Source organism: Microchirus variegatus (assembly GCF_963457635.1).
Source record: "Microchirus variegatus genome assembly, chromosome: 10".
Taxonomy (NCBI): Eukaryota; Metazoa; Chordata; class Actinopteri; order Pleuronectiformes; family Soleidae; genus Microchirus; species Microchirus variegatus.
The window spans coordinates 25,906,198-25,919,174 of NC_139811.1; the positions used below are offsets into that span (position 1 = coordinate 25,906,198).

General features: G+C 39.5%; 1 protein-coding gene across 2 annotated transcripts in view; it reads right to left on the reverse strand.

The window, feature by feature from the left end:
• The window catches only part of olfm2a (olfactomedin 2a), a gene marked incomplete at both ends in the record, with an annotated part of 41,542 nt that overhangs the window by 9,372 nt on the left and 19,193 nt on the right, over positions 1-12,977 (reverse strand). For both annotated transcript variants that reach the window (XM_083896411.1, XM_083896410.1), the window contains one exon: positions 4,438-4,593. In XM_083896411.1, coding sequence (XP_083752537.1) covers positions 4,438-4,593 — 156 coding nt within the window. The remainder of the gene's footprint in view (positions 1-4,437; positions 4,594-12,977) is intronic.

Consider the following 12,977-nt stretch of genomic DNA (forward strand, 5'->3'; position numbering starts at 1 on the left):
CCCTGGCACCATATCATTATTTTAATTTGAAAAATGCACTGCTCAAAATATACAGTATTTTCATTCAATGTGACACATAGTGGTTGAAAGAAAAAACAAAAACATATGAAAGAGGGTAATACGAAAGAAGAAGTTGACACAGCAGGATAGTTGAGGACCAAAGTGAAAAGAATATACCTCCTCGAAATCCAAACTTTTTCCCTTAATTTTTTAAAATACAAAATACAAACTACTATTTCTATGGGCTGGGTCATGCTTTCTGTGTTACTTATTGGCAGATCGCTGCTACTACGTGTACGTGTTTCTGCATTTGCATACATGACTGTACACTCTTAGAAATAAAATCAAAATGGTTCTTACTGGAACCATTAGTCTTACCAAGAACCCTTGAAAAACCCTTTCTTCGGGAAAGGGTTTTTCAGAAGCAAATGGCTACAGGTAGAACCTCAGCCCTTGTAGAAGGACCTATTTGGAACCCTTATTTCTAAGAGTGTAGTTCTATTGATACTAAAGCGAAGATCTGCACTTGAGAAGCATTACCCAGTACGTACTCAAGTTATTTGTATGTCCTTTGAGTGATGGGTTGTACATGTATAGCTAGCATCAGACCTCCCAATGGTGTAAATGTGCGATATCCATGGTTACCATCGTTTCTTTTGACCAAAATAATGTGCTGGACTGGGAATTGCTGACTAAACTAAACAGGCACAGTTTATTGTGTGCAGTATCAAATGTGGAGGTGATGGTATTCGACTACACAGCTCTAAATATACAATTGAGGACTAAATTATTAGGAAGGAATCATGAAGAAAGATGGTTATTTAAGAAAACCTGACGCAGTCCACAACAAAACTGGGTCTGGGTTTGTCATCAACACAACAACGACCTAAAATATAATAAAATAACCAACTACTGCAGGCTGTTATCCAGCTGAAAAATTATCCACAATTGACTATTAGCATTGGGGGGCTAATCGTTTTCTGTTTTTTTTTGTTTTTTTGTGGAATAATTAGATTTCTGTGTGCAAAGTCAAGCAAAGGAAGCATCCAAAATAAAACTAGTAATACTTTTAAAACAATGCCATTTTCAGAGGAGTCGCAAAGATGTCATATTGAATTAGCAGACCTCTGCAGACACACGTACACAAAAAGTATGACGATAACTTGACAGTAAAAGCTGATTGTCAAGCTAAATGTTAAAGGTAAAATACCAATAAAAATATCTTCAAGGCATGACAATAATTGACTACTGAGCCATGTATTACATGGCACGTGTTATTATTGCAATTTACCTGTGATTACCATTACCACCGGGGGATTAATTTATAGATCTTTACAAGGAAAAACACATGTATCCATTTTTTAAGTAATCCATGACTGATGAGCATTGAATACAAAGTGTAATACAAATAAAAGTACTTGGCTCACTCCAGTTTTTGCACACATAGGGCCTGATTTACTAAAGCTTTGCGCGTGCAAAAACATGTGCAAACTTGATTCCACACGCAGATTTGCGTTGATGCTGAGGAGGAACGGGGAACCCCGCTTTACCTTTACGGGTCCAGCTCTAACTTGGTCTGCTCTCGGTGCACGGTGAAGCGCAGGCGGCACAGTGCGCAAACGTCACCAAAACCTCACAGGCAGGTTACCCTAACCCTAACCCTTCCAGTTCCAGGCACATTTAAATGCAATAAATAATCACAACAATCACTATTTAATGTAACTATCTGAATCAGCTATAGATATATCATCTATATCGATTGTCCCGTCGCCTCTGACGTCAGATCAAAGGCTGTTGGCACGCGTAATGGAAACTCAGCCTGACTGAATGAACACAGATGAAACCAGGGACGGACTGGGACTAAAAAGCCATTGTGATGATCCACATTATTTATTTATTTACTTATTGACAAGAAAGTCACACATCCATTGAAATTAGACCTATGTGTAATTTTGAGAGAAACAGCAGAACGCCCCCTGGCAGCTGTCCGTGAGCTGCAGGTGAGTCAGGAGGAGAACGCAGCACCTTTTTTTTTTTTGTTTGATACGTCAGGTAATGATGGAGCTGTCCAAAATACCGACGCAGGATTAAAATAATAATAATAATAATAATAATAATAAAAGGTCCTATGGACCCGGGGAACAAGGATGTCATATCCCTCGATCCCAGTTATCTGCTCATCACAGAACGTCAGCTGTGCTTTCTGTTCAGTGGCTTCAAATTCCATTCTGCGCTTCCGTTGAGTCTGCTCTTTCTCCATGTGGACAACTCTTGACTCGCGCAAAATCCTCATTTAAATAGGGCGGTCTTAACCACTTCTGCGCCTGTAGTCAATTGCGGCCGCAATCTTAGTAGTTCACCCGCAAAATGTAATCCAGTAACAGGCGCAGTCTTTCTGCTCGCGCAAGCAATTTAGCGCTCTCTATTTGGAATCTTAGTAAATCAGGCCATAAGAGCGAGGGGATAGAAGTTAAAAGCAGATTTGCTTTACGGCACAATTGCCCTGGAAAACTCATGCTGAAAATGAATGTTCTTTAAAAGTCAACACACAGACTTTGTGTCCCTAGTGGTTCCCGGCGTATTTATGTTTGGTCATTGTCTTAAAACTGTAGCAGGAGTAAGATGCCAGTAAGAACACAGGTACTTTTCATCAGAGCTGTTGTGCCATAATAAGCACCACTGTTGTGGTTCACTTCTGTTTTGCCTCTCTGTCTATCACTCTCCTTCAAAAGCTTTTACTCCTCCATCAATGGTATTCCTTTTGTCTTGCAAGGTTAAGTTTTTTTTTTTCATTCAGTCTTGTCTGTACTTCAACTGGCAATAGAAACTGAGTGCTATTCTCTTCATAGTTTTATCTGTGGAATGGATATGGTTACCTTGTGTAGCAAATTGAGTCATTTGTCAGTTACAAAACTACATCCTGTTGGCCAAGTGAAAGCCCAGTGAAAGCGGTGGATTCTGGGAGACAAATTTTATTTCTACCACCATTACATGTCTGTGTAGATTTTCCTTCATCCAGATCATAGTTCTCCAAACGAAGTGAATCAGGAGCAACTGTTTTTGTCCAGAACTGAAGAAGCCTCTTGGATGGGACATGTGGGATCACACTGTTTTTTTAACATCATATTGATAGGTTTAAGCAAAAGAAGTGGCCTTTTCCCAGCTTTAGCAGTTCATCAGCACGATAACTGCTTTGCCGATGAAGTCGCATGCTTCTTTGTATGATCTGCAATTTACTTTCACTCAGGATCCTTTGTGTGGATTTAAAAGCCACAAAATTGCACCGAGGAAGATGATAGAGCTACACTTAACGCGTGACTCATCGTATGTTTTTGGAGGTGCAATGAACAGTGCGTTCTAAGGCAGGAGAGCACGGAGCAGCAGGAGAGCCAGGCTGCCTGCATGGAAGGTATAGAGGGCTTGAGAGAGCGAGGGAAGAAGGTGTATCCATAAAGTGTGGCCACCACAGGAGGGTCTGTTTCCTCCTTGTTAAGGTTTATCGTAAATCTGGTGATGGAGCAGCTCTCAGCCCCATGGCGCCACATCATAAATCTCATTTTCCCCCTTTTCAAGCAGTGAAAATTCGGTCTCGTTAATCTCCCACGCTCTGCCATTGGCAACTTTGAGCTGCGCACATTCATCAGCCAACCTGCTCTGGTCAAATCCTGCGTTTTTTTTATTGGATTGTGGATTTGCATTCAGACAAGTCCGGAGATAGAATGCTTACCATTCTGCATATTTTAGTTGTCGCAGGCTTTACTGATGAATTGGCTAATTTCATACACCTCTTCATTACCTCCATCGGAATGGCGTCCATAAAACATGGTGGAAGCAACACACGGCAATTCATGCCTGTCTCTTTGGCTTCTCAGAGGAAAAGCACACTTTGCATTCATCAAAGCATCTTTTAATCAAACTATTTTATGGTCCATCTAATATCAGTAAAAGTGTGAGATATATAGAGGAAGCCTGGGCAGGACAGGCCGCTGACAGGAAGACAAAAAGGCCCACTGATAATGGCAGCTGAGTCTTAGCTTGTAGTGAGATAAGGTAGCGATAAACGTGAATATATGTGCCTGCTATCTAAAAGCAGACTGCAGAATGTTAAGTATATGGGGAGGCTGAGTGAGGAGAGAGAGTGGAGAGGATGTATAGAGAGGAGCGTAGAGAAGAGCACTCCCAGATCTGGAGGTTTAATAATTCAGGAGCATGTGGATTTTCTCAAATTTCCTCTGCGCATGACTCAACAACGCAGGGATTGAATTTGTGTACCGATGCTTATGCGACACTCTATCAAGCTACAAAATTTTATTGTCTGTGAAGAGCGAAAGAGATTACAGTGCATCTGGCAAAGTTTGTGTGCACACATCGAATAGTATATGCATTTACTTCAAACACACACACACACAGTGGAGGAGGTGACAGATAGTCAATTACCTGAAAACCCTTTGGATTGAGACTGCGGGGATTTTCAGAGGCCACTTTCAGCTTCCCGTCCACCACTTTCATTAGACTCTCTGTGTTCCTCACGTACTGTAGGTCTCTGTACGTCCGCAGGTCCAGCACCTCCATTGACTGACTTATGTTCTGAACCTGCAAAAGCCATAAACACAGAAATCGGTTGTCTTAATCCATTCCTTTACCAGACATGTAGATCTGTCGTGACATCACAGCAGAACCCAACGTTTAATTTGATCATGCACTGATCATTTGGAAAGTTATTTTAATTCTCCTTGACAAAAACATTTGTGTTTGTAGCAGTATATTCTATGTCTATAAGTTTTTGTGGGCACTTCTTGTCGATATCTTCTGCCAAACTCCAACTCCAAATTTGGTTAAATATACATATTAAATGTATAGCTCCATATTTTCAGAGATTTTGCTCATTGACTGTGTCTCACAGTCTCAGGTCTCTGATTGTAATACTGAGAGACATTTTTCCAGTATTTCATGACTTTATCCAATCAGGAGGCAGAGCTCCAAAAAAGAGACGGTGCTTTTTGCTTGTGAGGTTAGAATCAGTGAATAAATAGTTAGATTCTTGGTTTATCTCAAAACCAAGGTTGGCAACTTTGCTATTTTTCAACAGGCTATACTGTAGATTAAGAAGATGATGAAATACACTTTCATACTTTGACCTCATGAGGAGGTTTTGGATTCAATTCCCAGACATCAGTGTGCAGGTCAAATGAATGGGACAATTCACTGAAGTGTCCTCAGTTGCAGGTTTTGTCCTTCAATAAACTCAACATTCAAATAGAGCATAATAGTGACTGCACACAGGTCCTGTTTGGAAAGTCAATTTCCAATCATTCAGTTTTTCCTTTTGACTTTTCATGCCTGACCAGCTACAAAATTAATCATGACCATAAAATATTTTCATTACAACAAAAAAAGAAAAATGTTGTAAAAATGGAGGAATTAGCACTGCAATGAGCTGATCTTGATATTAACATTATTATGACACTTAATCAAAACTGTTCACATCTATGATCCCTTGACTTTCACCCAGTGCATGCTGGGAGCTCTTTGAGCTCCACAGGGATAAATGGATAAAGAGAAAATCAATCCCCTTGAGGCTTTTCTTCCCTTTCAGTTCCTCATTGTTTTTGCTCAAATTTAAATTAACATATTTGTAAAAAATTTTGCACTCATTTCCGTTGAACTGTAATGAATAGGTAAAGGTTTGAGCACCACACAAAGCAGAGTATTTATACTGAGTCATTTATGAAACATTATATAAACAAAAAGAAGATAAATAGGCACCAAGAAAGGAACAAAAAGAAAAAGGGCAAGAATAACCCAGATAAAAAAGTGAGGAGGATGATAAGGCAGCACGGCTGCCAGAATGTATCAGTATTTTATATAGAAAGTACAACACATTCATATATTATGCAGTAAAAATCCAGTTCCACTTAAGTTGGGGTATAAATATCCGTCTGCAAATCGTGATCAGAATGATAGCAGGCCTTCCAGTAACCATAATGCACACAAGTTAACAGAGATATATAAAATGTGAGGCGAGGAGAATAGAATAATGTGGAGGAGCAAGCATCGTGTCATGTAGGTGTTTACCGAGTCTCACTTCTCAGTTTCTGCTCACTCTTTGACGGCCCACTCTGCTGCTGCATAACCAGCCTACTGTTGCTTACGCCCCCTCGTCCTCCTGCACGCTGAACTGAAGTGAACTGAACTGGCCAGAAATCATCGGATCGCTGACAAATGACACACACACACGCGAACACTTGCGTAGGAGGAGGAGGCTCACATGTGCGTGCGTATGTCCAACAGCCCACACAAACAAAGGCGCACGGCTCAACTCCTATAACTGCAACAACAACAAACCATCCCGACTCACAAAGGTCACATTTTGGCTTCGAGTCTATGTTTTGCCTGTCTTTACACTCTTTGACAGCCCACTCAGTTACTTTACAGACTGTTTCCAAGATCAAACTTATCTCCCACGTGCTTCGTGATCCAGCGGGGGTATATTTGGAAGTATTTTGGTCTGTAAATATTTTCCTCACCAATTAAAAGTTCTCTAAGAGTTGTTCAGATGGAGCAACTGCAAGCAGGATTTAACCTTCCTTTAGTATTCCGTCTAATCTGACCGGTTTTTGCTACTCTATAAAAACATAAATATTATATTTTGTATTTAGGTCTTTTTGCCTCAAGACTTCATGGTATCGTCCACTATCATCAACATCTGTATGTTGAATCTAAGTAGTTTCTTCATCATTGGTGTTCCTGGTCAAAAATGACCGACCTAGATAATGAATGCTATGAAACATTGTGTTATTCCAACATAAATAATAATGTAGCCCCTTGGCAATAAATTTCCCTCCACCTGCACAGCTGCACTGTGTACATATTCATCATTGTTCTTTGCTTTATTCAGTTATGCATTCTGAATAAGAATAACATATTCCTTATTCTCTGTACAGATGTCGTGTATGTTCTTAAATGTTTTATGCTTCATCCAAGTATTTTTATATTTTTTTCTAATATTTTTCTTTTCACAGTTGTTTGTATCTTATTACTTATTATGATCATTATTATGATTATTATTATTATTTTATTTTTTTTAATTCTGTTTGCACATCTATTTTTGCATTTCACTTAAATTATGCTGCTGTAACATAAACGTTTCCCACTTTTGGAATCAATATAATACCTACCTACCTACCTACCTACAAAACAAAACACAGAAGGTTCTGGGTTTGATCCCTGGCTCTGAACCGGCCTAGAATAAAAAGTCCTGCACATACTGTTAATGTGCTGTGACTGAATGGGTGAATGGAAAAAGCACCTTAGAGCCATCAAGAAAAACATAATACAAATACAGATTATTAATGTTATTTTTTGTAAGTGGAGTGGAGCTGAGGATTTTTGACCGGAGTGTGTAGAAAGTGAAGCAAATATACAAAAACAATATTAATTAGAGTCATGTTATCTCACATAGGAAGAGGAGGATGATGAGAGAGCAAATGATCTTATTGGGAATAAATCTGCATCTTGGGAAAAGTCTGTAGCAGACTTTGCTTCACCTATTTACACCGCTGTATTTTAACTAAATGGTGTTACTCAACAAAGAGCTCAATATTTTCCTCAGGTGCTCTAAAAACAGTTTTAGAACCACTGCACGAGACCATGGACACTGAAATAAGGGAGGGTTCCAGAAACACTGGAGAAACACATGCAGTGGCACCAGTGACGCAGCTATAATCAAACCACTCACACCAGCACACACTGGATATGTAGCATGTTCCCTCACACTTAGCTCACACACAAACAGAGACATTCAAACGCCTGCACTGAGAGCATTCTCATGCTGCTCATCCTTCAGGGTCGACGCTGCTTTGTGTGTCATTTACACAGCAAGCGTGACCATTTTACATTCTTTGAGCAGAGGCTTGTTTTTGACATTGTTAGCTTGTGTATCCTTGGCTTTTCTGTGTCACAGGGAGTCTTTGTTTCTCTGGTCTGCTTAACTAATGCCCTCACACACTCTGGGTTCAAATGAGGACGTCTTTGTGTGCTCACACATGCAGGCTCACACAGAGTCTTTTAACGTGTGCCATTTATTTGTGTGTGACTCAAACAAGGCTGACCCCAGGTGTCCTCATTAGGCTGGGCTGTGGGCTATAATAGACAGGGCTGATTACCGGTAGGCTGTCTTACAGGCGATGTTCATGTGCATTCACCGAGGGTAGACGCTGTAACATAAACTGTTTACTGAAGCCCATTCAACAATAAATCATACATTTGCAGAGCTTATAAAACTCAGGGCTTAAAGCTGACTGTATTATAGAGGCGATATTTCACTCTGTCATAAATTCACAAGCTTAATTTTTATTTACCGGACTGTATCGTTAAGTGTTGTTGACATGTAATACGACAGAGTGACACAAGCCGCGCCCTCAAATACCCGCCCATATTCACAGCAGAGTGAGTTCAGTTGAGGTGTTCATGCTCTGCTGGGACGACACAGTCTGTCAGTGTCCCTGTCCTTTTTTGTCCTTGTGCTATTATCACTTTATGTTTCATTCTTTCTATTTTCATTTCTTTTATGTGTTGACGTCTCTGTGACAGTGTGAGTCACTGTGTGTTTTGAATTTGTCCACAACTGTGAAAACAGTTTTACTCCAAGAAGGACAATAAACAAAATATCCATCCATTGTAGTCCCTCATGGGTCCAATGTTGCAAACTCACACCCACAAAGTCGAAAACCAAAACACAGAAAGAAATGATAATGCCAATTGTTTTTTTTTTTTGTTTTTTTTATCTAATTTTGTTGTTAAGGCTGGGAATGTGTGTACTTACCTCACTCAAGTCAAGGCGTTACTGTATAGTATATTATAGAGTATAGATTCCAGTTCATGCATCAAAGAATATATCAATTAAGAATCTATTAAAATATTTAGGAGGATCTCATCGAAACATATCCGACAACGCGGGTGCACGGCCCTCATGTGGTGCAGACAGACGGGCCTTTTTTTCTGCACACAGAGCAGGGAGCAGTGCATTGGATGCACTCTGTGTTTCAGTGGCCGAATTTTTGGTGCATCTCTGCTGGTAACCCACAATTCACAGGTCTCCAAGTCAAATCTGGACCTGTCCTGTGACCGAGCCTGCCGTGCACCGTCACTCACAATAATAATAAAAAAAAGCTTTAGTTTCTGTTGTGCAGCTGAATCCACCAACAGCCAGCTTTATAAGCTTTGTGAAATCTTATTTAAAAGTTAAACACACAGAACAATCACTTGAAATGATCATTTCCAAAAAATGGGATACCTAAGTTCTCACCAGCTGTCTGCGATTTGTGCCCATACGGATGAATTTACTATACATAAAACATATTTTTCAATATGTATGCTGATGTTTATAACATGTTTATAACAAACTCAAATGCACTAATGCAGAGGTCTCGAACTGTCCAAATGAATGGAAGTCAATGCATTGTCCTAAGAGTAATAGCTGGGTAAACATGCGTGAGAGGTTGTTATACAAGGTATATCATGCTTTTCAGGCAAAATAGACTGGGTTTTGAAATTTATTTTTGTTCACCCAACCGTAACCTAATAATATTTTTTAAAAATAAATAGTAGTTTACTAATACATGACGTTAGGGTCAAAGAGCATTTAGTGTCTGTGTTGACATAGAACTATTTTTATAGTTCACATTAAAGTCGATGATGTCTGGAATGGACATCTGCCCTAATGTATCCCTGTGTCCCAGATTATTTTATAGTTTATAGTCTAACATGATATTCCATTGCAATTTACCCACTCAAAAGAAGAAAAAGTTGGGAAGAAAATTATACCCCAAGCCCATAAAAAAACAAGAATAATAGGTGATTTATGTAGTTTGAGTTGTTAGTTTCTATCAATGAAGCTTTGTTCATGCAGGACACCGTAGTTATACGCCACAGCTCTATTCAGCTTTTAGTCGCACTCCAATCTCACCAAGGCGGTAAATAAGACTCTCTCTCACTCTCTCTCTCTCTCTCTCTCTCTCTCTCTCTCTCTCTCTCTCTCTCTCTCTCTCTCTCTCTCTCTCTCTCCCTCAGAGTCTAGCAGGTTCAAAAGTTTAAAATGTTTTTCAATGTTTGCTTGGAATCACTCTTGTACGCAGGGTTTGGGCTTAGTCTGCTGCTAGACTGATCCATCGAGAGCATCTAAGAGCAGAGCCATTATCTCAAAGTCCAATTATTTGCAATAAAAGGTCTTATTATGATGAAAGTGTTACTGACTGAGCTGTATTCTCTGATGGCTCCAAACAAACTGAATTTAATCTACAAATGCACTTGCCATGAGATGTATGAATATACTACCACAAACTGGTCATTCTTTATTCATTCTGCCAACTTTGAATCCCTGAACTTTGAACTTACTGGTTAAGTGTAATGTGTTTCACAATGAAGCTTCTATTCTATAAATACATATTTCTTTAATCTTTGCATTGAAAAATAAATCCTATAAAGATAAATAATAATATTAATAATCTATGTATATTAATGCAGGTACAGTATTCCCAATATGGCTTGTCTGCTAGAATATGCTGCTTCTTACTGCTCTAGATCAGGGGTGTCAAACTCATTTTCACTGAGGGCCACATCAGCATAATGGTTACCCTCAAAGGGCCAGATGTAACTGTCATACAGAATAAATGTAACTAAATGTAACCAAATATAATGTAAACTAAAGGTAACTACTCTGTAACATGTTGCTAAATAACTTTCTGTATTTATTACTTATTCAAGTAATAACACCACGATGGTGTTTCTTGACAAACTAACAGTTTTAAAAGTCTGTATCTGGTCAGGTCAGACCTGCTCACACACCTTCAACATGCACTGCTTCAAAAACACACCCTCAGAAAAAGACTTTGAATCACGGGTGATTTCTTCAGCCACAATAAAGCTTGCTTTCACTGCAGCATCGTTTTTGGTTGTGGCTTTTGTGAACACATTCTGCTGCGATCGCAGTCTCAATCTTAATTTCACTCGATGCATATACAATGATACACTACGATCTAGTGGCAGGATGCCGTCGCTTTGCGGGTAACGCAATCGCCATGCATTGTGGGAAATGTAGTTTATGGTCAATGCACGCTTTAAAGCAGCATAGACCTATTTTAACACAGATTTTTAAGACCAATTAATCACTCGCGGGCCACATAAAATGACGTAACGGGCCACATCTGGCCCCCGGGCCTAGAGTTTGACACATGTGCTCTGAAGTATGAATGAGTGTGGGTTTAGTTGGAATGAACACACACTTGGAAACAGCAGCAGACAGAGCCTGTCAGGGGAAAAGACAAACTTCACTGAGAATGAATGCAATATGTGAATTCAGGTGCTTCATTGATCCATCAGGGCCTCAGAGCCTATTCAGCATCTCAATTTACCACCAGCTTTCCTCACAACATCACATCAATGTCAGCTCCTCTTATCTCACACACTTTCCTCTCCCCTCGATGCTCCCAGGCTTTCTCTCCCTCTTGTTCAACCGTTTTCCATCTATGAGTGTCCACAAAGACAGGGGACATTTGCCAGTGAAACATTGTCCACCAGGTTAGAGAAAGCCAGAAACAACAATTATTATTATCAAAGTTTTTAGAGGTCCACTGTGTAAGAGTTAGTGACATTGAGTGGTGGAACAAACAGTGAACTCCTTCACTCATTTGCATTAGCCTTTGCATATTCTGCCATCTCCACTTTCTTCCACATTAAGCCCTGCCCCACATTATTGGCAAGATTTAGTTCCAAATCTGGTCCTTCTAACAATCATATGTGCTTCCGATTTTAGGGCTGGTTAGAACAGATTATCTTCAGCACTGTCCGCGGTGCTGAAACAACACCGGATCAATACACTGTTGGCTACGCCGCATTTACATATCAGACAAGCACTTACGATCACACTTCAGAGCATTCGTTTTTATTTAGAAACACTTTTGGATTTTTTGAAAAACATACAGCAGCATCAAGAGGGTAACTTTTCACGCGAGTAATAGACCGACAATTGTCGCTACATCCCATTGTATTGCTGGTAGTTGAGCCAGTTAAAATGTAAACAAATAACGAAAACGTTCTTTTTTTTTTTTTAATGAAATGAAACGCTAAATAGGGATGGGAATTACACGGCATTTTGAGAGTTGACTGTCGAGGTTTAGTGTCAAATTTTGTCTAGTTTTTAGAAACTATTCTTCACTGTACTAATTAATTTTAAGCTCAAAAACATGGCTGTACTGTCCAATATTGACCATCAAAGCAGCGCGAGTAAAAATGGGGCAAAAAAAGGGAATGGCGGTCAGGTGGTGAAAAGCTGGTGTATCCAGTGTACTTTTTCGGCCCAACCACTCATCGTCATTCTAACGTCTGATCGGACGCTACATTAATTTTGATTTAAATTGATTTTATTTATTTTTTTAATATTTTTCCAAAATGATTTGGCGACCCCCAGAATTCATCTCGCGACCCCAATTGGGATCGGGACCCCAAGGTTGAGAATGGCTGGTCTAACCTGTGCTTTAAAACATTGAAATTCAGTTACAAAATGCATTTAGTCCGTGATCTCTCACTGTTTAAAAAGCAAGTCAGATTTGAAAATACTCTAGTGTGGAGCAGTTCTTATAGTTTATGTATCCTTTTTTTTTACAAGGATACAGCCTTCCTCCTTTCTTTGCGAAGTAAGCTTGTCACGACCCAATCTGTACCAGAAACCCTACTTCCTGTTACTGTTCATGTTGTTCATGTTGTGGATTTCTAAAACCAGTGATAACATAAAAAAGGTGCATTATATTTTAATAAAAAATAACTGTTGTAAGCTATTTCTAGTACCATGTGTTGTATTTTACAAGAAGTAGTAAACAACCGAAGTCGGTGGCTCTTATTTTGAAAAACCTGTGTGAAAGTGAGTTGTGTGTGTAAGCTGTAAGCAGTATTGGTGCACATGACCTCTCGGTTACATCACT